The sequence below is a fragment of the Triturus cristatus genome, chromosome 1_2, assembly GCF_964204655.1.
Source record: "Triturus cristatus chromosome 1_2, aTriCri1.1, whole genome shotgun sequence".
Taxonomy (NCBI): Eukaryota; Metazoa; Chordata; class Amphibia; order Caudata; family Salamandridae; genus Triturus; species Triturus cristatus.
In genome coordinates, this window is record NC_140580.1 from 663915973 (window position 1) to 663938851 (window position 22879).

Here is a 22879-nt window from a genome sequence, read left to right on the forward strand (position 1 = left end):
GCGGCAACGACTCAATCATTATCAAAGCAGCAGACAAGGGTGGAGCTGTGGTACTACAGAACACCAAGGATTATGTGGATGAAATTGAACACCAACTGGAAGATCCAGAAAGTTACCAATTAATCAGAAAAGATCCAACACCGACTATACAATCAATGATTCAACAGGTGACCAAACATGGACTGGACTGTGGCTTCCTGAGCAAACACGAACATGATTTCTTAAACAACAAAGAACCTCGTATCCCCACAATCTATACGTTACCTAAGGTGCACAAGCGACTATTGAAACCACCAGGCAGACCAATTGTCTCTGGTTGCGGCTCAATCTTGGAACCACTGAACAAATTTATCGACCATTTCTTGCAACCATTGGTACCCAAAACAAAATCTTTTGTGAGAGACACTATGCACATTATCCAACTTTTGGAGGGGCAGGAATTCGATCCACAAACACAACTGCTCGTCACATTGGATGTCTCTTCACTATATACTTCAATCCCTCAAGACAAAGCTTTGGCAGTTATCAGAACTACCTTGGATGAACGAGAGAGACCCCACTGGATCCCGACCGATTTTTTGATCACACTCTTAGAGATCGCAATGAAAAAGAATTATTTTATTTTTCAGAAACATTTCTACTACCAGTGTAAAGGAGTGGCGATGGGAGCCACATATGCGCCGAGCCTGGCCAATATTTTTATGGACAACTACGAAGAGGAACATCTATACAGTCTCCAAAACCCATTTCTCAACCAGATTACAATTTGGAAACGTTATATTGACGATGTCATCATGGTGTGGTCCGGGGATAGAATTGAGCTTAATAACTTCTATGAGTGGCTCAATGCCAGGTCCAACGATATACAATTCACTATGACTAGCAACAACGAGTCAATTGATTTCTTGGATCTTACTTTTCGAGTGGAGGAAGGGCTCTTGTATTGTGATCTCTATCGCAAACCCTTGGAGCGAAATACATTATTAAGATACAACTCACACCACCCCCGTAATCTGAGAGACAACTTGCCCTACGGACAATACCTGAGACTAAGAAGAAACTGTACTCGTAGAGTGGACTACTTTAAGGAATCTGACGTCCTCACGAACCGCCTGAGGGTGAGAGGCTACCCCATGGGTCTGCTGAAAAGAGCGAAAAAACGTGCTTGGTACTGTCCAAGAGAACAGCTGTTAGAAGTCAAAACTAAAGACACCACAAACAACAACATCGTTTGTGTCACAACATTTAACACGAGGAGCAATGACATCAAAAAAATCGTGAAAAAGTACTGGAACCTGGTAGCGAGTGAACTGATGACCCAGCAAGACCCTATCTTTGCATTCAAGCGGGGCAAAAACATTAAAGACTCGTTAGTACGAGCCTTTCTTGAACCACCGAAACAACTAGATCTGAGGAACTATTTTGGACTGCCACCATTGTCGGGACACCATAAATGTGGGCAATGCAAAGCATGCGACCTCTGCCAGGAGGGGAATAGCTTCAGTTATGAAAATAAAACATACAAATTGCCCCAGTTTACCAATTGTAACAGTTCACAGGTTATCTATGCCATTATTTGTCCCTGTGGCCTTATCTATGTAGGTCAAACCATCCAAAAAGCAAAAGCCAGAATTCTCCAGCATACAAGCAGGATTAGGTGCAAAGTACAAGGGGCGCCTATGGTCGAGCATTTTGTGACACACAATCACCCTCCTGACAGCATCAAATGGTGGATCCTAGAGAAAGTCAGCACCAATGTTAGAGGTGGTGCAATTTCCGGGACCTTAAACTACAAAGAGTGTAGATGGATCCATTTGCTCAACTCTGTACAGACCGGGTTGAACGAAATTGAGGAGACTGCAAGACAGATGGGGCAACTTTAGCCTTTAAATATCTCTAGGGCTATGGGTAATACTGCAACATGATTCCTTTGTGCATGCCCCTGTGTGCCGCTAGGGACACAGACCACGCTGTGCCTTGCTTTGACATAGACCAGGTTGTGCTATAAATTGAGGCAATCAGATATGTCTTAGAAAACTTTGCATAGACTCCCATGTTTGAAATCACCTGTAATCTGATCAAATGTATATCTATACAATACTTTAATTATTGAATTGTGTATTTAAAACGCTTGAGATGGTTGGCACACTATTAGATAAGAATTCTAATTTTAATTTTTAATTTTTATGTATTCATTTCACCAATACAGAAATAACATAGGTCAGATGCGTCAAAACCACCCGTAATTCTGTTGACCTTTTAAATGTACATAATCTCAACATTCTCAAATGTTCACATGAACCTAATGTTTGCAGAAAAGCCATTGGTGTATTAATAATTAATATATAAGTTTTTATTCGTTGATTATATCATCTTCACTAATGCCTCTTAAACACCCGATGTATGTAAACAATTTGAATACATGTAGACAAGTCCTCACTGGGCCACCTTGTTTCATTTCTAACGTAAATTATATTAATGCAGGATTTGTTGACATTATGTTCGTAATCCAATTGATATACCATGGATTGACACTCAATTCACTCTTTGATTTTAACTAGGCGAGTCATCACGAGACCGCTCCTAATTATCACTGGTCGCGCTTAAATGGACAGCGCTGTGTTAACAATTTCCAGTAACGAAGGTTTGACGTCTTCGACGTCGCCCCAATCTGAGTACACACACCGGGGCCCCTAGCAACGAAAGCTTGACGTTGTTACGTTAGCAACGTACATTCCAGCCAATCCGGATCCCCCACTACAACCAATCAGGACTCAGAGGTCGGAGTCACGAGCGTTTCTTAGCAACCGGCACATGACGCGGCCGCACGCGCCAATTCCAACGCGCCCCTTTATACATTTAACTGACAGCGCCTGTCACGCTCGCTAACAGACTTCGCGAATGACAGGACGCTTGCCTGCGCGCTGCTGATTATGAAGCATTTGCTGGAATCGAGACTAACTCAGATGGTGAGTGCGCGCCAAGTCCTCCCCCCCCCCTCCCTGAGTCAGCCGCCTTGCCTGGTTGAACTTGAAATCGTGACTGAGCTCATTTATTTATTTTATCTTGACAGTGAATCGTCCCTCTGGAGGACTAAACTTTGTCTATGCTCACGCATTCCCGCACAGGACGACTAATCCCCAACGCGGATTTGTTCAAACAATTGAACAGAATTCACGCATTTACTAAGTGAGTCTATCAATCTCTCCTCAATCACGCGATCACTTTATTAGCCACGACAGGGCTTTTATTAAATCCTAATTTCTTGAATTGATTCCTAACCAGGGAGAACAGGATACAACTGCTCTTGCCTCCCTTTACATATCGCCCTACAAGCGACATTGGGCCTCCTACTTTTGGTGAGTCTCCACCCTGCATGCACATTTTTAGACGGCATTCAGTCTCTCGAACGCACCTGACCATATTCCTTACTATTTCATAGGCTGTCACTCCCTGTCCTGATGAAGACCCGTATTGACTAGCGAATAACGCTACCTTGGGTTGAAACGTCGACACTTGTTGAAGGATCAGTTGGAAATACTCTGCACAAAAGACTGATTCAATCGATCTGCAGATTGTTTCGATTATTCGCTTAAACTGGCCTTTGTAAATTATCAGTACCTGCAAAAAATCACACTGTATATATTACGCACTTCTCACCACAGCACTGAGCACTTTATGTCACTTTATGCCACTTTGTCACAACTGTGTTTTACATTTGACAGCCTTTGTCATTAGTTATTTATGAATGATGCAATTCATAAAGCCTTTTTGAAAAACTACTTATGGTCTCTATGTGTGTTCGTATATGCATACAAATGAAGTTTGTTTCTTGAAGTAATACTGTTTACCCGACAGAACCGTTTGTACTATTTTTGATAATCCGCCCAGGTTCTGAGGGATACTGGGTTACCCCATTTTGATATTATCAACACCAACGGACAGCGCGGCTCAACATCGACGCAGCGTCTGCATCTTAAAGAGGTTTAACACCAAAGCTTTCATCAGTGTTGCGGATCGATGCCAACGCTCAACTCCATCCACTGATCAACGACAATGCGCGCCTCCTCAACTGCTCGCTTTTGAAGACAGGAGCCCCTCAGGATGTTTTAAATATAGATTTATTAGTAGGGTGAAACGACCCTTGATCCAGCGCCTGCGGCTCCCTGCAGCAACAGCCCTCCTGTGCATTCCAGAACCATGCAACATAGAGAAAGCAGGTAGGCAGGGAATGTCAGACATTCTGCATAAAAGCACAAATGCAAACTTTACACTACAAAGATATAAACACATTTCCCCTTAAGCAAAAAGCCCAAGGAGAAAGAAAACATGCGAACACAAAACAAACATAAGAACATTGGCCTCTATGTGCGCACATTATTCGTGCAACCTTTTGGGTTTCGATTTGGTACGCCTACTTCATTGTCTCACAGCAGGGGCAAATACTTCTGCATTCGAAGTCACACCCACACAGCCTTGCACTACACACGGATACCTTTCTGGTATTCCACCATCTATCATCAGAACATTTCACACTGTTTCCTTTTATATCCACCACCCCTTTGGGACAAGACCATCACGACAAACCTTTCCTTACTCTGTCACGCTGGAACACTCTCACAAACATGCCTATCTCAAACCGTTTTCCAGGCTTAATAATTTTCCTGTTGTGTCTCTGACTATATGCCTTTTGCTACTCATTCACCGTGCCCTGCAGGAGCTTCAGATCCACACTCCGCCTCCTCTCTCTGTTTATCCATGCCGGGACAGCTACAGTGCATGCAGGGACAGCTACAGTGCACAGCACCCTCCCTTTGAGCAAACTGAAAGGTGTCTCTTTGGTCACTGAATGAGGAGTGGTTCTGTAGTTCCACAACATGTCTTTGACTTGCCGTTTCCAGCATATGTTACCCACACACTCCAGTTGGATGCACACCACTAACACCCTATTAAACCGTTCAACTAAACTGTTTCCCCATGGATGGTAAATAGGAGTTTTGGTATGCTTGAATCCCCCGTTGATCAAAAACCTCTCAAACTCTTCAGACACAAATTGGGGACTGTTGTCTGTCACGATTTCCGCAGGACAGCTCTCCCTCCGGAAGATGTCTTCACAAGAAGAAATCACCACACTCGACTTAACTTCTCTTACAAATCCAACTTCAGGCCATTTGAAAAGTAATCAATCATGACAATGGCATGTTTTTCACTCACGTTAAGGTTTTCAAAAGGCCCACAAATGTCAATGGCAATTTTGTCCCACAGACGACTGGGCAAAGGTGATGGACTTATTTATAGTCGGCGCCTGTGTAGCATGAGATTTGTCGTTACATACACAAGCGATACAATTCCACACATACCTCTCAATCTGGCTGTTCATTCCTGGCCACCAGAAACCTTCTCTGACTCTTCTTTTCATGGCGGACATCCCGTCGCACCCTTCATGCATGAGCGTCAACAACCTTTCCTTCAGCGTGGTGGGCACCACCAACCGACTACCTCTTCTCACAACACCCTCAATAGCCACCAATTTGGACCAGATAAGTTTGAAGGATTCCAAGTCCTTGCGCAATATCCAGCCTTGCTTATGGGACAATGTCCCCATAAGCTTGACACAGGCACATTCCTCATCAACTGCAATTTCCACTCTTCCTCACTAATGGCACCACACACATCCTTCACTTCTCTCACCATCCATTCTGTCTTCTTTTCCATACTGCCCCCACTCCAACGGTAACCTGGATAAACAATCGGCATTAAAGCAAAATAAACTTCAGAGGGTCCCTGTACTACAATAGCGGGGTAAGAAAGCAGGGATTTAAACAATTCAAAATACAGAAAAAGAACCCCTATAAATAGGATGACATCTCCATTCCACAGAAGAAAACAGAAAGAATTTTTATATAGCTTTTTCTTGCATTTTTTTTATTATAAAAATATAGAATTAATAAATTTTTTGTTTACACATACATAGTTTAAAATATTCTTGGTATTTCAAAATTGATTATTAGGAGCCAGCTATTTGTCAGGCTACAGTGAAAGAGGCAATAAAGTTTACAGACAAAAAAACATATAAAATGACAATTGGTACAAAAAATCAAACAAAGTATCATATAAATATATAAACCATGCAAAAAGTACACAAAAAAGAAAGACAAGCAGACAATTTGGCCTATCAACAGGTACGCCGACGCGCGTTTCGGAGCATTCCTTCTTCAGGGCGTTGATGGCATTTTAAAGAACAAAAAAGTATTTTTCTTATATACAACTGAACATAACATATAAACAATCATTGATAATAAACATAAAAAAAAGTGTGACTTTCTGTGCCTCGAAAGTGAGATCTGTGGAGGAAGAGACATCTGTGTTATCATTTTATACAATATGGTAAGAAATACATAATAACATACTATAGAAAGGAAGCTAATGCACCAAGGAGAGTAAACAAACAATGTAGGAAGGTGATATTATATATAGATAGTCAAGGGAAAGGAATTTGAGAAAAAAAAGAGAAATTTGAGAGAAATAAAGCACTCTAGAACCATAAAAGAGTGACAAACAGGAATGCAGAAAACACCATGTCGTGTGACCCTAGAAGACCGAAAGAATAATAAACACAATACACACTTCAGAATATCAGAAAACCAGACGCGATCAAATAGACCAGGAAATCAGATGGGCAATGGGTATTTCGGAACCACGGTAAACCAAAAGATTATCAATATCAGGGTGGTCGGCCAGCTCGACAGTATATGCCCGAGACTGAAAGGAAGAAATGTGTACAAATTAATCACAGGGGGCCTTCATAGCAATCAGCCTATGAAGCTTTAAATAAATGTAAACTCGCCATAATAAGCGGGCCCTCTAGTGGGAGTTACACAACCAATAAATGGAACTTACGGGAACAATATAGAAGTTCAGAGGACAAAGGAAGCCTCAGTTCGTCTGGTAAGATATGGTTGACAAAGATAAGAACCGTCTTGCTCAAATATAAATCGTAGGTAAGCCTTAAATCAGGGTAATCTAAAAGAAGAAACAATCGGCATTGACGTTTTTTGCACCTGGCACACATTTCACTTTAAACATGTATTGCTGAAGGCGAAAAAGCCTTTAGTAATCCTAGGAGTCGCCCTACATGCACCTCTCGTCTAGAATAAATCCGCCAGTGGTTTTTGATCAGTGGGTAAATGAAACTTGGTACCCCACACATAGATCCGAAAATGGTGCACCCCCCACCAACATGCCAAGGCCTCCTTCTCTACTGTGGAGTAGGTGTGCTCAGCTCTTCTTAAAGTACCGGTGGCAAAAGCTACCACCCTTTCCTTGCCTTCGTGCACTTGCATGATAACAGCACCTAGGCCCTGATTACTTACATCAGTAGTAATAATGGTCTCATCACCCGGATCACAAGACTTCAAAGTGACTACACTCGCTATGCTTTTCTTCACCTCATCAAAGGCCTGTTGACACTTGTCTGTCCACTCAAATGTCACCCCCATCTTCATAAGATTCCTTAACTCTTGTACCTTATCAGCAAAATGGTGCACAAACTTGGAGTAGTACTCCGTGAGACCAAGGAAAAACCTCAGTTTATCCTTGTCTCCTGGGGAAGATGCATTCTCAATGGCCTTCACTAAGCTACGCTTGGGCTTGATTCCCTCGCTGGTTAGAGTGTGACCTAAATACTCTACCTCTTTCAACCCAAACTTAAATTTCTCAAGACCGATCATTAGACCAGCATCCAATAGTCTTTCTAAAACCTTTTCCAAAACCTTGTCATGTTGACACTTGTCACATCCCCACATTAAAACATCATCCTGAAACACCAATACATTTTCCAGGTCCACCAATAAACTCTGCATGACCCTTTGGAAAATGGCAAAAGCCAAAGCTAGCCCAAAATGCATACGGATGAACTGAAAAGCTCCCTCAGGAGTGATTAATGAGGTCTGATGTTTTGACTCTTCATGCAATAACACCTGATGGTATGCACTGGAAAGATCTATCGTGGTAAAACACGTACCCCCCTTCACACTCGCCAACATCTCATTGATGCGAGGGAGAGGATGAGGAGCGATTCAGACGTTGCCATTCAGATCCCTCAGATCAATGCACATATGGATGTTCCCATTGGGTTTCCTTGCTATGACAATTGGGCTCAACAACTCGGACGCCTCTATAGGCTCTATTACCCCCTCTCTGTACAACCTGTGTAACTCCTCTTTTAGTTTGTCTCTCAACATCAATGGAACATTTCTCACTTTGTGCACTTTAGGCAAGGCTTTATCTTTCAATATGATGAAATGTCTGAATTTCTTCAAGCACCCTAAACTGTTCTTGAAAAGTTCAGGAAACTTCGTGACCCATACGTTGGTGTCAGAAGATGACATCAGTAAAACCTACTCTGGATGATTAGGATCCAAAATGATATCCAAAGCACGCTGTTCCTTCCAACCGAGTAGGCATCTTCCTTTTTCCATGACGTAAAGTTTGCCCACAGTTTTTCTGTCCTGGAAGCATATTTCAGTCGTGACGTAACCCAAAACAGGTAATTTATCTCCACAATACCCTTCAGGTGTCACATCGATAGCAAACAACCCATCCAAACCAAAACCCCAACCCTCCCAAGTAATTCTGTCAATAATGGTGAAAGGGGAACACGAATCAGCCCAGACCTGTACCGCCTTCCCATTAACCTTAATCACACACTTCGGAGGGCGATAACTATCAATCTTGCCTCCATCACAGCTAAGGACTTTGGCAGCTTCAATCATCAGTACCTCCACTTCCTCCTCCTCACTTTCACACGAAATGTCTTCCTTTTCTGACAACTCCGCCTCTTTTATCAAATTTACAGATTTGTTATGGCTAGGCAACTCATTTACTTTGCACACCTTCGCCAAATGCCCCATTTTCTTGCACTTGTAGCACCTTCTCTTAGCAGCAGGACAATGGCTTGCCTCAGCTGTGTTCCTCGAACTACCACACCTCTAGCAAACCTTGAATGTGAATTTCACCCCTTCTTTTTTCCTTTCGCCAATTCTTGCCTCATCACCCTCTCTAACCCTCTTCTTTATGCTGTTCACATTGTGAACTGCTTCTTCCTGGTTGTCCTTTCTGGAACTGACACCTCCCAACTCCTTCACAATCCTAGAGGTATTTTCCATTCTTCTCGCTAACTCTGTGGTTTTCTCCACTGTGGGATCCTTCATGTCCAGTAACTTTTCTTGCACTTTAATGTTAAACATTCTATTTATCATCTGATCCCTAATTATTTCATCCCTCATGTCCTTGAATTTGCAGGTAACTGCTAACCTCCACAGTTTCGCTACAGCTTGTTCAGTAGACTCCCCCTGTAACTGAGCACGCGAAAAAAACTTGTAACTCTCTACTACCACACTTACTTTCTTACCAAAATTCTCTCCTAGAGCCTTCAAAGCTACTTCATACACATCCACACCACCATCCTCATCAGAATTTTCATCTGCGTCCCTTCCTTCTATGGTCGGTAAGGTTTTAGAAACATTTCTTCCCTCTAAGCCCAAACAATGTTTGAGGATCGCCAGCTTCCTCTTTGCCACATGCACATCACGCCCAATGGCCTCTAGATACATCTCAAAAGTTTCCATCCAATCCTCCCAATCCATGCATGGCTGGCCAGGACTGCAGCAACAAAGGTGGTGCAGGAATAGACTGCGTTGTCATGACGCCTTAATGAAGATAGCAGTATAATACTACAAAAACAATGTAGTTCAGTACTTGCCGCTCACAGTTTGAAAGGTGTGCGTGTCACAGAGCGATTCAAAGCAACGTGGGACACGCAATGCCCTTGGCTGGCACACGGTGTGCGTGTCACCTGGGTTCAATGCCCTTGATCTTCCGATGACACCGTGACTAGACTCCAATCACAAACGGTGTGCCTGTCACTGACGCTGGGCTTCCTTGGTGGCACGTTGCGCAAGTTATTACCGGCTTCCAGTAATAGGCGTGCGCATCACTGCTCTCGATGATGCACAATAATGAGGCTGAACAGCTGCTAGATAAATGACTGTTCGCACGCTGTCAAACGCATCACTTATGCGAAGTCGGCGTTAGACAGATCTGCTTTTTCTCTGCTAAAATGGCGGCACGCACATAATACGACTGCACGCTCGCCTAACTCCAAGAATGAGGCACGCCCTCACACCAGCATAGAGATGCGTGGGGCAGCGTCACTCCAATGCGGACGTCATCCAAGCCTCACACCTTGCGAACATCATCCAAGCCGGGGCACGCTCTCTTGCCACATGTAGTGATGTGCAGGCAGCTCAAGCGCCCGTAGGAGTGCAAGACCTTGTGTGCGATCCACTGACAGTTGCCCAAAAACCAGCAATGAGCCCGCTAAACACCCATAACGGTATCACACTTACCGCACCCACGTGTACTTCACTCCAGCCACTTGCTAGGTTAAGAACGAGAATGTTCCTTATTCTCTGATCAAGGGTTGGACTAAAGTTCTCGTTCCCAGATGAACGGGAAGACACCACAACAACAGCACACTCTTGTTAAGAGTCTTGGGGTCCTTGGGTAGGCTTCCATCCCATCCTCGTTGCCAGTTTATGAAGACAGAACCCCCCTCAGGATGGTTTAAATATAGATTTATTAGTATGGTGAAACAACCCTTGATCCAGCATCAGCGGTTCCCTCTAGCAACTGCCCTCCTGTGCATTCCAAAATCATGCAACATAAAAAAAGCAGGTTGCCAGGGAACCCCAGACATTCTGCATAAAAGCACAAATGCAATCTTTACATTACAAAGATATAACACTCGCCTCGAGTCTTCGACACTTTGCTCAATTAGCGGGACCTGTCTGAGTCCTGTAGCCGGCCGTTCCTCGATCGCGGTTGGCCTGAACTTGGATTTACCCTGGTCCAGCATGACCTCAAATAACCTTTTAGAGCTATTGACTTCTAAGCACTGTTTTTGCATGTATTCTTTAAAAATGATTATCTTGACTTCTACTGATTAGATTCTTGTTGGTTTGCTCTTATTTTGCTCAGATAAATATTCTCTATTTTTCTAAACCTGTGTGGAGTCTTTGTGATGGATTCATTGTGTTACTGTGTGTGTGTGTGTGTGTGTGTGCGTGGCACAAATACTTTATACATTGCCTCTTCAGATGAGCCTGACCCTCTGTGCCAGTGCTACTAGAGGTTGAACACAGGTTAATTTTTAGTGTCTTTTTATCTTACCCTCACTAGAGTGGTGGTTCCTGCCTGGCCTGGGTGCTTACATCTGCCAACCAGGAATCCCATTTCTAACAGAGACTATAAAGTGTTTGCTGCTTTACAAGAGGTTGTGAAATGGGTGATCCTTTAACTGTCTTCTGTGTACAGATGTCTCTTAAAAGATGATTCTGATCCACCTATATTATCTATGTCCGATCTAGACAGACAATGTCACTCCTGATCCAGTATGCAGATTAATTTGTGTAGAATCTGCAATCAGTAAAGTGATTTGAATATCAAAGTTCATTTTGTACGGCTATACTAATTTTGTAACCAGGACAACGCTCTAGACTGCAATAGCCAGCGGTTCAGTCTTTTCTGACATTACTCTCTCTGTACTCCTGAGACCCATAACTTTTCTCCCTCTGCTTCTGGTTAGAAAGTTTGCACCTCCATGTACCGTCTTTTCTGTTAAGTTTTTGTTTGGGTCATCTGTTGTAGGGGCCTGGGAGCTATGCTTGTACAGAAAGAGAGAGGGGAGCTAGATGTAGGGTTAGTGAGTCAGTGCCTGTTCTCTCATTTACAGGGCAGGGGTCACCACATTGCGAACCTGGACCCTCTGGGTATCACCAGAATCTTTTGTCATGATTCAGTGAGTGAAGAGGCAGTGGAGCGCTTAAAAATAGGTGAGCTCCCTTTTCCCCTGACTGCTAACTTTTTCACATTCTGCAAAATGTTGTTCATTTCCTTTTCTCCCTCCCTCTCCTAATGCAACCACTCCATCCAGATCCGAGGACATCACGTGGCCCTGCTGGATCCTCTGGGAATCCTCGATGCCGACTTGGATTCATTTGTTCCGTCTGATTTAATAACTACTCTTGATAAGTTGGGTGAGAGTTTTGCATGTCACATGCTTTCATGAAATTGGCTTTGTAGGTCCAAGCTGAGCCCTCGCCCCTTGCCCCTACAGTGCGCCATAAACAGTGCCTGAATTTCCCAGTAATTGGATGTTTGATTGTGAAATGTGAATTTAAAATAAGTTGATTATTTTCCTGGTCCCTCAGAACTTAACACAGTTATCCACTGTACTTTGATGGTTAATTATAATGATTTTCTCTGTAAGACCTTGCATGATACTACAGGATATTAAAATGGACAACTATGGCGTACTGTAGCCTACATTAGTATGCTCTCAGTGAATGTAGCATTTTTGCCGGGACACCACTGTTCTCACGCTTCATGCTTCCCTCTTCCCGATTCTCTTCATCCCATCTTCTTCTTGGTGTAATTACTTGTGCTTCAGAACTGGGTTTCTCAGTTTTGTAGAAGTCATTAGTCTGCTTTGGAAATTTTCCTTAAAAAATGAGGATCTTCCCCAAAAAATCCCAAACACAGGTTTACTTGTAGTTCCTCACAATAAACTGTCCCTCAGGCCTAAATTTCAAGTCTCAGCCTTATGAAATAGCCAGGTCTCCAAAGAGCCTTGGTTTCACCATCGCTTTGATTTGGTATCCCTACCCTAGTTCCTTCGTTCCTGTTTGAGAAACCCTGGTCTGGAATCACAGGAACTCCTTCATCGTGATTGTCTCATCAGTGATGGTAACACTCCTTCCTGCTTGTTGCATGTGGAGTCAAATTGTGCCAGTGATGAAAACGTGTGTTGCCTTGCAATGATTCTATGTCATGAGTTTTTTAATTTTTAGTCCGAATTGGACCTGGTTCAGATCGAATTGAATTGCTAATTCTTTGAATGTGTCTTTTTCTATCAAAAAATGTTTTCTTCCCCAATGTTATTTAGTTTGAAATTACATTTGCTTTAAACTATTTGCAAACAAAAACGAGGCTAAGGCTTGCCATTTTTCCACATTTCCTCCTCTTATTTCTCGTCATCTTTCACTTTAATCACCCTTCTTTTTTCCTCACTTATTGACTATTTCCCTCCTTTCTACTTTGCTGTGATAATTTTTCCTTGTCTCTTTTACCAGTGGCGTGTTCTGTCATGCCCATTATTATACCCTATACCTTCCACTATGCTCAAAGTCCTTGCCGTTTCTCACTCCAACCTACTTTATGAACTATATGTAATTTGAACCAGAAGATCCAAACGAGTCACTAGGTACCCTTGTATTAAAACATGTCCCTGAACCTCTTGAAGCAATGTTTTCTTAACTACCACAGAATGTGATCACAGGGACCTCACGGTACAAGCGTTCATTCCAGCTCGCTGCATCTGATCTGTTGGATCCCACCATTTTATACAAAACAAAAACAGCCATTCATTATCTACCTTTTTGTCAAGTTAATGATGTTATACTTTCTGAGCCTGATTCACAAAACAAATGGCTATTAATCAGTGCAAACTTTAGTCTGCACTTCTCATAGGTTTATATTTCTGTTGGAATTCACAACAGTCATGTCTTTGAAAATACATTCTTGCAGCGAGCCAGTCTTCCAAATTCCTCCTTACCTTGTACTTTGAGGATTTGTTACCAGCTGACAAACCACCATGTTTAGAGTTCAGCAAAATAGTAGGGTTGCACTCTACTCACCCCATTTTTCTGATTTCGCCTACAACCAGTTGTTGAAAACCTGTAGTGAACGATATAAACATACCTGGGCTTTGGGTCAGCCCCTTACTAATGATTGGATGGCTTTGTTGGCTATAAAGCTTTATTGCTCCTTTTTTGATGGCTTTCTTCCTTTTCTTGTGTATGTCTTCTAAAAGGAACACTTCACCTCATTGTATTTTGATTTAAAATCATGTATCCTTCAACTGCTTACATGGGACCTTGCATTGTATTGCATATGAGGGAGTAATTTCTCTCCACTCTACCTCTCCCTATTCCCCTTCCTCCCTATCACCCCCTCTCTTTTTTAAACATGCATTGGCACAGCAAATAGGTCTTGCCTATGCAAGAGCTATTGACTTTGCCAATGTGTTTTAGACATGTTGTACGCTAGCATGGCTTAAAGTTAGTGGCGTGGAAGAGAGTGGATTGGAGAGGAGTGACTTAGAGTGTCGTGGAGTGGCGTAGAGTGAAGTGTCTTAGAATGATGTACCAATGAGTACAGAGTTATGGAGTGCAGTGGAGTGGAGTGTCGTTGAGTAAGGCTTTGAGTGGTGTAGATAGGAGTAGACTGGAGTAGTGTGTCGTACAGTGGCGTAGAATGGAGTAAAGGGGCAGGGAGTGGTGTAGAGGGAGTTGTGTAGAATGGTGTAGAGTGAAGTGGCATAGAGTGGAGTAGGTTGGAGGGGTATGTAGCGGAGGGGCATGGAGTGGAGGGATGTTAAGTGGAACAGAGTGACATAGAGTGGAGTGGGATAGAGTGAGATAGTGACTTAAAGTGGAGTGGCGTATAGTGTAGTGGCGTGGAGTGGAGTGGAGTGGCGTAGAATGGTGTGGTGTAGAGTGGAGTGGTATAGAGTGAAGTGGCATAGAGTAGAGTAGAGTGAAATGGAGGGTCGTGGAGTGGTGTAGAGTGTCTTAGAGTGGAGCGTTGTGTAGTGGGATAGATTTGAGTGTTGTACAGTAGAACTGAGTGGCATAGAGTGGAGTGGCGTAGCAAAGAGTGGAATAAAGTGTTGTAGAGGGGAGTAAAGTTGTAGAATCTGCAAGCATTGGACTAACATCCTGAACTTAGCAAAACAGTTTCATTCAGTGTTTAGTGCCAGTGACGAGCCAACGCTGTTTGCCATATTCGTGTTATACGGGGATAGAAAGAAGGGCAGACTCCCACCCTCGCTTAAAGAGACCTTAAATGTAAAATAAACACTTAAGACCTAACAATGCAAAAATAGGGCCTCAGAGCAGGGGCGCTTTATGAAACTGGGTCAAATAAAGATACTCAGCACCTCTTTAATTCCAGCCCTTTGTTCAAAAGTACAAACTAGCATTGACCCGCTCTTGCTGCATTCCTGCCCCGCCGGACTTCCAGGACCAGCTTGCCTTGCCTTCAACACGCCTGGCTGCAATCATCATTCTTCAGCGCCAGGAGGCACCAGGAGGTGCTACAAAAACAACCGCGGGCTTCCGCAGCACGGGACCTGCTCCCGGGCCAAGGGCGGGCCCATCCACGCCCGTCGTAGCCCGGTGGAGGCTGGGCTGGGCACTCCCACTAACAACGAGGGCAGGGACACCGGTTCATGGACATTAAGACCATCAAGGTAATGTACTGGGCTTTTTGCTTTTAACTCCGCCCTGTGAACTGCGACAGCAACGCCTGATTAAAAAATGAGCAAATGTAAGGGGGTGGCGGGGACACTTGACGCCTTTATTGTCAGGGCTGAATCTATGCTCAGCCACGAAATCGAACTTACAGAGAGGCGGCTTTCCCTTGGACCCTCAACCCTGCAGAGGTGTTCCTCTTTGGGCTCGACGAGCCCCATTATCACGCGAGAAACATCACAACTTTCTTTGTCTTCCAATTCACAAGGGCTTTTGCAAACTCACCCCGCACATGATTTTGAAGTATTGCCTGTGGAAAATGAAGTCGGCCCTGGGGCTGTTACAAGGACACAGACATGGTCAAGGCCTACCAAACTCCAAACTGTGACCAGGCCAAAAGATCCCCCTGTAAAGCGAAGCAAGGGCACGGGGGCACAAAAATGGTCACAATTTAAACGGTTCCGGTACTCTATCTCCGTAACACAAACTAGTACTATCAGTACACAGACTGACGCAGCATTGCCTGAACCTAATCATAGTGTTTCAGGTGACATTGTACCGGATACTGCTGGGGAATTTGATTTAATCACAGCTCTCGCGCAGCTTAAAGATTTATTTGATAAATTAAAAATTAACGGGATGGGCCATCTTGAATCTCCAAATCTGCCATATTTGCCTACAATGCTGCCAATCGATAACTTTAGTCCTAAAGCGGCCCATGATTTATTATGCCTTAGACTGGATGCTCTCTATGCTGCAGTTGTAGAACCTGTGGCAAATCTGGCAGTTAGGGTAGCAGGCATTGAAGAGTTAGTTATGAGTTGTTTTGATGTACATGAAACTACTCCCCCCATATAAACCTTCAATTTCTGCTGCTGTAAGTGGAAAGGTAGCTGCCCCCAACCTGGCGGGTTTTACTCAACCTATAGTAAATGTGCCAGCAGATAACTCCAGTAACGCCAGAAACAACGGAGCAGTCCCATCTGGGGCCAGGGTGCTAAATGTACCCTTTCCACCTTGCATTCCTACTGGGGACTTGGAGGATGTGATACTTGATTTACCACCTGATGCCACTCCCTATACAATCATATTGTCAAATGTACCACCCCTGGCTCACCAGATAAACGAAACCTGGGAGGCTCTGAGAAATAAATCTCTTTGCTGAATTGGTTCTAAAACTGGGCTAACTGAAGCATTGTTTAGCGAATTTAGGATGGTTAGAAGAGTGGGATGGGTTGGGATTAGGGAAAAATCTCACCCCGGTGATTGCATTGTCCTCACTCTCAGAACACCGAGACTGGTAAGCGAAGTCCTATGGAGACTTAGGAGTGAATATGTGACCAATCAAGGTATTAACGTATTTACCCTGGGTTATTTATATCCCCCAAGAATTCATTCCCTAACCCCTTTCAGTCGAGACTTACTAACTCTACTTACCACCACCGCTTCACCATTCCTACCCACAACAGAATTGAAATTCCCTCTCTTGAAGACATAGACTGACTCACTGCTTCACATAGTTATCACAGCCCGTTATTAGGCCATCATCGATTACCCTCCAGGACAGGAATTGACTGTTTGGAACTTAAACACTGTGTCGTAGAACAAAGAGGCGACCCAAGTGCAGGCCCCTGCAATGGCAACATGGGGATTCAGGTCGATAACCTGCCTGAATATACCGCAGTTATTGACACTATTGTGCATTGTCCTACAGAATTGGGAGCAGAGTTGATAGATTTAACCCCTTCTTATTCTAGCCTCGTTGCAAATCCTGTCCATCATTCTATTATTAAAAAACTGCAACTTAACTCCTAAGAAAAGTTCATACCTGGGGGAGACCAGATCTAGTATAACTAAAATCTTATCATGGAATGTGGCGGGAATAGCTTCTAAACTTACAAATCCTGCCCGGCATGACTTTATTGCTGGTTACGACATTATATGTATTCAGGAAACCTGGATTGATAGCCCACATCATATTAATGGGTACAAAGCATTCTTTACACCCGCTGTCTCGTCCAGGTGTGGGAGGAAAAAGGGTGGTTTGTGTACAAACATTTCTCATAGGCTTAACGTAAAAAAGATAGACTTCATGACCTCCAATACTTATTATCAAATTATCAATATGTATATCGACGCCTCACACAACACAATTTTAATTAATTTTTATAATAATTTCCATTTGTTGCAAATCAATCTTGTTTTGTCTCAACTTCAAAAGCATTTAGAAAAATACAAAAGTCATCTAAAGTGGATTTGTGTTTAATTTGGTGCGGTGACTTTAACATTGGCCCTTGCGTTACTGCGAAGAGCGGTAATTGTGGTTTAGCATTTGATGATGACGCTGATATCTCTCATTTCCCGCATACCACTCTAGGAGACTATCTAAACCACATTAAATATTCTATAGATTTGGGCTTTGCAAATAATTTATGTTCACCATCTTTTCCGTGTAACTAGACTTTCAATAGCCATGGGTTATTCTCAACTATAGACTTCATTTTAGTTTCCAACAGATATGCTGACAGAATTTTACATTTTGAAACTCATTCTGTCGCATTTAGTGATCACTACCCTATTAGCATCACTATGGACCTACTGGCCAACGTGCTATCCAGGTGCTCTTCTGTCATACCCGCACCTGACATAGTTATAAATAGAACTGACGGTTGAACTATCAAATGGAAGGGGGTAGATACATTGAAGTTAACTAAGTCTATATTATGCTCACAATGGCCATACAAAAAAACTTGTCCCTGGACTCGAAGAATTGACCAACTGCAAAGACAGGCTGGTTTGAATCTAATTGCAGGAAAGCACATGCTAATTTAAAAACTGTTTTATATAAACTCCCGTGAGATCAGGAAGTGATAAAAAGGGCAAGAGCCGCCTATAGAATCTCGCTAAAAGACCGTAAGGAGGGGATAAGAAGGGACCTGTGGCTGTCACTCAAGAAAGCCTCTGAGTCAAGGGATTCCAAAGGCTTCTGGCAGGCGGTGAATGCCCCGTTCCTAGCCGCCAATAACATGCCAAGTATAGAAATCACGGTTGGAGAGGATGACTGGGTAACCCATTTATCAAGGCCATACTGCGACAATGAAAATCAGAGCTTGTGTGAGAATTCCATAACTCGGCACAAGAACTATCTTCCTATCGAAATTGACTTCAATGTAGATGAGGTGATTTTGGCCATAAATGAGAGTGTGGAGGGAAAAGTCCCGGGACCTGATTGTGTCCCGGTGGACTTATATAAATCTTGCCCTCAGCTATGGGGTCCTTTAATTACTATGGTCCTGACGGCATGTTGTACACAGGGCCTCACCGCAACTTGGACTGAGTCTATCCTTGTGCCCATTTTCAAAAAAGGAGATCGCAATGACCTGGCCTGCTATAGACCGATTTCACTCCTGGACTCTATTGTGAAAGTAGTTAGGTGTGTTGTCCTGAACAGACTACAGCAGTGGGTAGAGGCTACGGGTATCCTTTCGGAGCTGCAGTATGGGTTTCGTCAAGGGCTTGGTACAATAGAGCAGGGCCTAAATTTAAGCCTCTTGTGGGGTAAATATGTAAATGCCAAAAAGGGGAGCCTTTTCTTGTGTTTCGTCGACTTAAGTTCAGCGTTTGACTGTGTTAGCCATACGAAACTCTGGAGTATCCTAGAATCTATGGCAGTGGAAGAGTCGGTGCTAAATTTCCTTAAACACTCCTACCTAGACGCCCAGGCAAGCGTTCGTTATGGGCCAGCCGGAGAACGCAGCCGTAAATTTTCCACTCAGAAGGGCATCAGGTAGGGCTGTGTATTAGCCCCCCTTCTTTTCACCCTCTACATAAACAGTCTGGGCACTACATTGATAAGGGAGGGCCAGGACTTACCTAGTATCGGCAGTCGGCAAATTGGAGCATTATTATATGCTGATGATGCTGTCCTCCTGTCCCGTACCCCTCTAGGACTTCAGAAAACTGTCTCGAGCTTTGTTTTTTTTCCATTATTATGAAATCTGTTTATTGGCATCTTGTGGATATAATCACAGGAGCTTGTACATTTGAACAATTTGACGGATAAGAATTGAAACAATACTAAAGGTACATCTGTAGGCCTGAGTTTGGTAACAAACAGGAGCAAGTGCCACCCCCACTTGTTGGAAAAAGCGAACATTACAGGTCTCCCGACCATTACCATTATCTCAACAGTCCACGTGTACTCTTGTTCCGTTGGGGAGCTTCCCCTGTAGGAGCCATCCATAAACCTCCCGTATGTCCCTGTGGTATGCCTCTAAACAGTTCCTTTAAACAGTAAGAAAAGAGGGCAGAACAAGAAGAGCCTCTACATAACAACAGCAGCAGCAATTTTGGCAGTCGTAATAATATCCCCACGTTTCGTCCCCCGGTCTGACCCCCCTCCATCAGCCCCCCATCTCCTCCTGCATACAGCTCCATTGATAACATCACTCCGCTCCCCGGCTCCCCTCCTAGTCAGCCAAGGCCCACATGGTCCTGGTCATGCCCGACTCCCACCTTGGCCTCCGCTCCCCCCACCTCAGTAAGTGGATCCCCATTGTGCGTGTCACGGGGTCTCAGGGTGTCCCCATCTAATTGTGTCAGGGCCTGCAAGAATGCGTTCCACTGGTGTGCTATTGGTGTTCCCCTGAGGCCCATCGTTTCTTCCCGCAAGAGGGCAGTGCCCTCAGCTCCCGCCCATACCAGCAGTGAGCTCCGCCATGCTCGTGCTCGGGGGGGTTCCGTCGCCTTCCAACGTTTGGTAATCAGCCGCTTCGCCACCACCAGGCCTAGATCAAAAAACTCTAGCGGCAACCTTCGTGGCAGGGGTTCTGCGGAACAAGTGTAGTAAGCAGACCGACCACTCCGGCGGCGCCAGCCCCCCCACACAGGCACTCAGCGCTTCGTGCACCATCCGCCAGTACACGGTCAGCGCGGGGCAGCTCCACAACATGTGAACTAGTTCAGCGTCCAGCGCCCTGCAATGTGGGCAACCTGCGTCTGCGCGGTGGAAATACTTATTTATAGATTCGGGCGTGAGATATGCTCTGTGTAGAATAAAATATTGAATTTGACGGAACCTCATGTTCCTGGGGATCCGTGTGGGGCCCTGCAGTGCTCTGCACCACTCCTTATTAGCCATGGGACTATCCAGGTCCGTCTCCCATTTGCGGCGCAGTGGGGTCAAGTCAGTCGCCGCATGCGTGCGTAGGGAGGCCGCAAACCAGCGTATCAAGTGCCTCTCCCGTCCCAGGACATGCAGATATTGCACCATTAGGTGCTGCTCCAGTTCCTCCTTGAGATCTCCCCATTGGGACGCCAACTTCGCGATAAGCGAACGGTGACAAAGGAATTGACCAGTCGATAACCCCGTCTCCTCCGCCAACAAGGCGAACGGAACAAGAGCACCATCGCGATATAGGTCACCCAGTGGGTAAAGATCTGCCGCATGCCACTCTGCGAGTTCAGCGGAGCGCAGCACCCCCTGCCCACTAGGGGAGCCCTCTATCGGCACAGCAGGGGCATAAGGGATACACCTCCAGGTCAGGTAGAGGGCACCGCGGTAGCATTTATAGGCCACCTTAACGAGTAGGGGTCTCGGTTTAAACACCCCTGCGGTCGGATGGAACGATGCAACAATGTCAGCCAGAGGGATAGGGGGCTCCGTGGTCGCCGTGTCGTCTCGCTCCCTGTCCGCCAGCCACCTGGCCACCCATTGTAGTTGTGCTGCTAAATAATAATGCCCAAAGCACGGCATCGCGAGTCCCCCCTGACCCGTGGGGAGGTACAACTTAGGTAGTGCCACTCTGTGGCGCGCGTCACCCCATACAAAATCTCGAAGCGAACGCTCCAAGGTTGTAAAGAAGGATGCCGGAATATATATAGGCAGGTTAGCAAAATAGTATAGGAGCCTGGGCAGGACCACCATTTTAATTAGCGCCCCGTGACCGTCAGGGGAAGGGTGCTCCAGAACCGCATCTGGGCCCTGACCGCCGTCACCGCCTTACCCAAATTGCCCTCCACCAGGTCCGCCGGTTGCCTATACATTTGGATGCCCAAATATCGGAAGGTGTCCGGCCGCCATTTACTGGCACTCCCCCCAAGCAATACTGCGGGTCCGGTGTATCAGCCCGGAACGCGTAAAGGCACGACTTAGCGGTGTTGACTCGGAGTCCGGAGAGCGCTGCAAAGTCAGTCAGGACGCGCTCCAGGTCCCCGGGGATGCACCCCACATCCTTTATGAAGACCAGGAGGTCATCCGCATATAAGGAGACCTGGTGAGTCGCGTCGCCCATCGGAATGCCATCTGCCAATACTCTCCGTAGGGTAGCAGCCAAAGGCTCTATTGCGAGCGCAAAGAGGAGTGGCGAGAGAGGGCACCCTTGCCTGGTGCCACGGCCAATCGGGATAGCATCGGAGATATACGGGCCAGTTCTCACCCGCACCACAGGATTTCTATAAAGGAGCGCCGCCATTTGGAGGAACCCTAGGCCCAGCCCGTAATGTGACAGCGCTGCCACCAGATACCCCTATTCCAGGCAGTCAAAGGCTTTTTCAAGGTCCAATACCAAACAGCCCGCCCTCGGCCAATTCTGCGCTCCCTCTGTGGCCACACGGAAAAACCGACGCAGGTTAAGAGAGGTGCTGCGTGTGGGCACAAACCCGTTTTGGTCTGTGTGTACCAGCACCGGCACCGTTGGGGTCAGCCTCTCCGCTAGGACCTTGGCCAAGATTTTATAGTCAGCGTTGAGAAGGGCAAGGGGGCGGTAGGACCCCAAGTTGGTAGGGTCACGCCCCGGCTTAAGCAAGGAGATCAGATAGGCCTCCCTCATTGAGGCAGGCAAGGTAGCCTCCTCAAGGGCCGTGAGATACAGCGTATACAGCCTAGGTACTAGGGACTCTCGATAGGCTTTGTAATACTCTGCCGGAAGGCCATCCGGCCCAGGCGCCTTCCCAGAGGCCAGCGAAGCTATCGCCTCACCTATCTCCTCCAACGTGAGGGGGGCCACCAGAGTCTCCTGATCGGCACCCGGGACCCTGGGCAGACAGGCGGCCTCCAGGAACTGATCCAGATCCCGCTCCAGCCTGCGCCCTGTCGAAGTATATAGGGCCGCATAATGTGCTGTCAGTACGTGGTGGATTTCCCGTTGCGTATGTACCATCGTCCCGTCCGGCCCGCGGATAGACTCTATTGGTGTATGCACCGCCTCCTGTCTGATCAACCAGGCCAATAACCGCCCGCCCTATCAGACGTCGCATGAACCCGAGCCGAATGAGCAGCATAATTATGACACCACAGTCGCTCCATCAGCTCAGCGTGGCGCGTCCGGAGCCGCATCAGCCGAGTCGAGTCCCGACCTCCTCCCTCACCATGGCGCTCACACGACAGAAGGCGCAACTCCAGGGCAGCGAGCGATAACATGAGCTTCCTACGGATATTCCACGTCGCACCCAAGCAGTGCCCCCGCATTGTGGATTTGTGGGCATCCCATTCCAGCAGCGCATTC

General features: G+C 45.5%; 1 protein-coding gene across 2 annotated transcripts in view; it reads left to right on the forward strand.

Moving 5' to 3' along the window:
• OGDHL (oxoglutarate dehydrogenase L) overlaps nt 1-22879 on the forward strand; it is a 713311-nt gene that overhangs the window by 183517 nt on the left and 506915 nt on the right. For both annotated transcript variants that reach the window (XM_085608435.1, XM_085608426.1), the window contains one exon: nt 11996-12098. In XM_085608435.1, coding sequence (XP_085464561.1) covers nt 11996-12098 — 103 coding nt within the window. The remainder of the gene's footprint in view (nt 1-11995; nt 12099-22879) is intronic.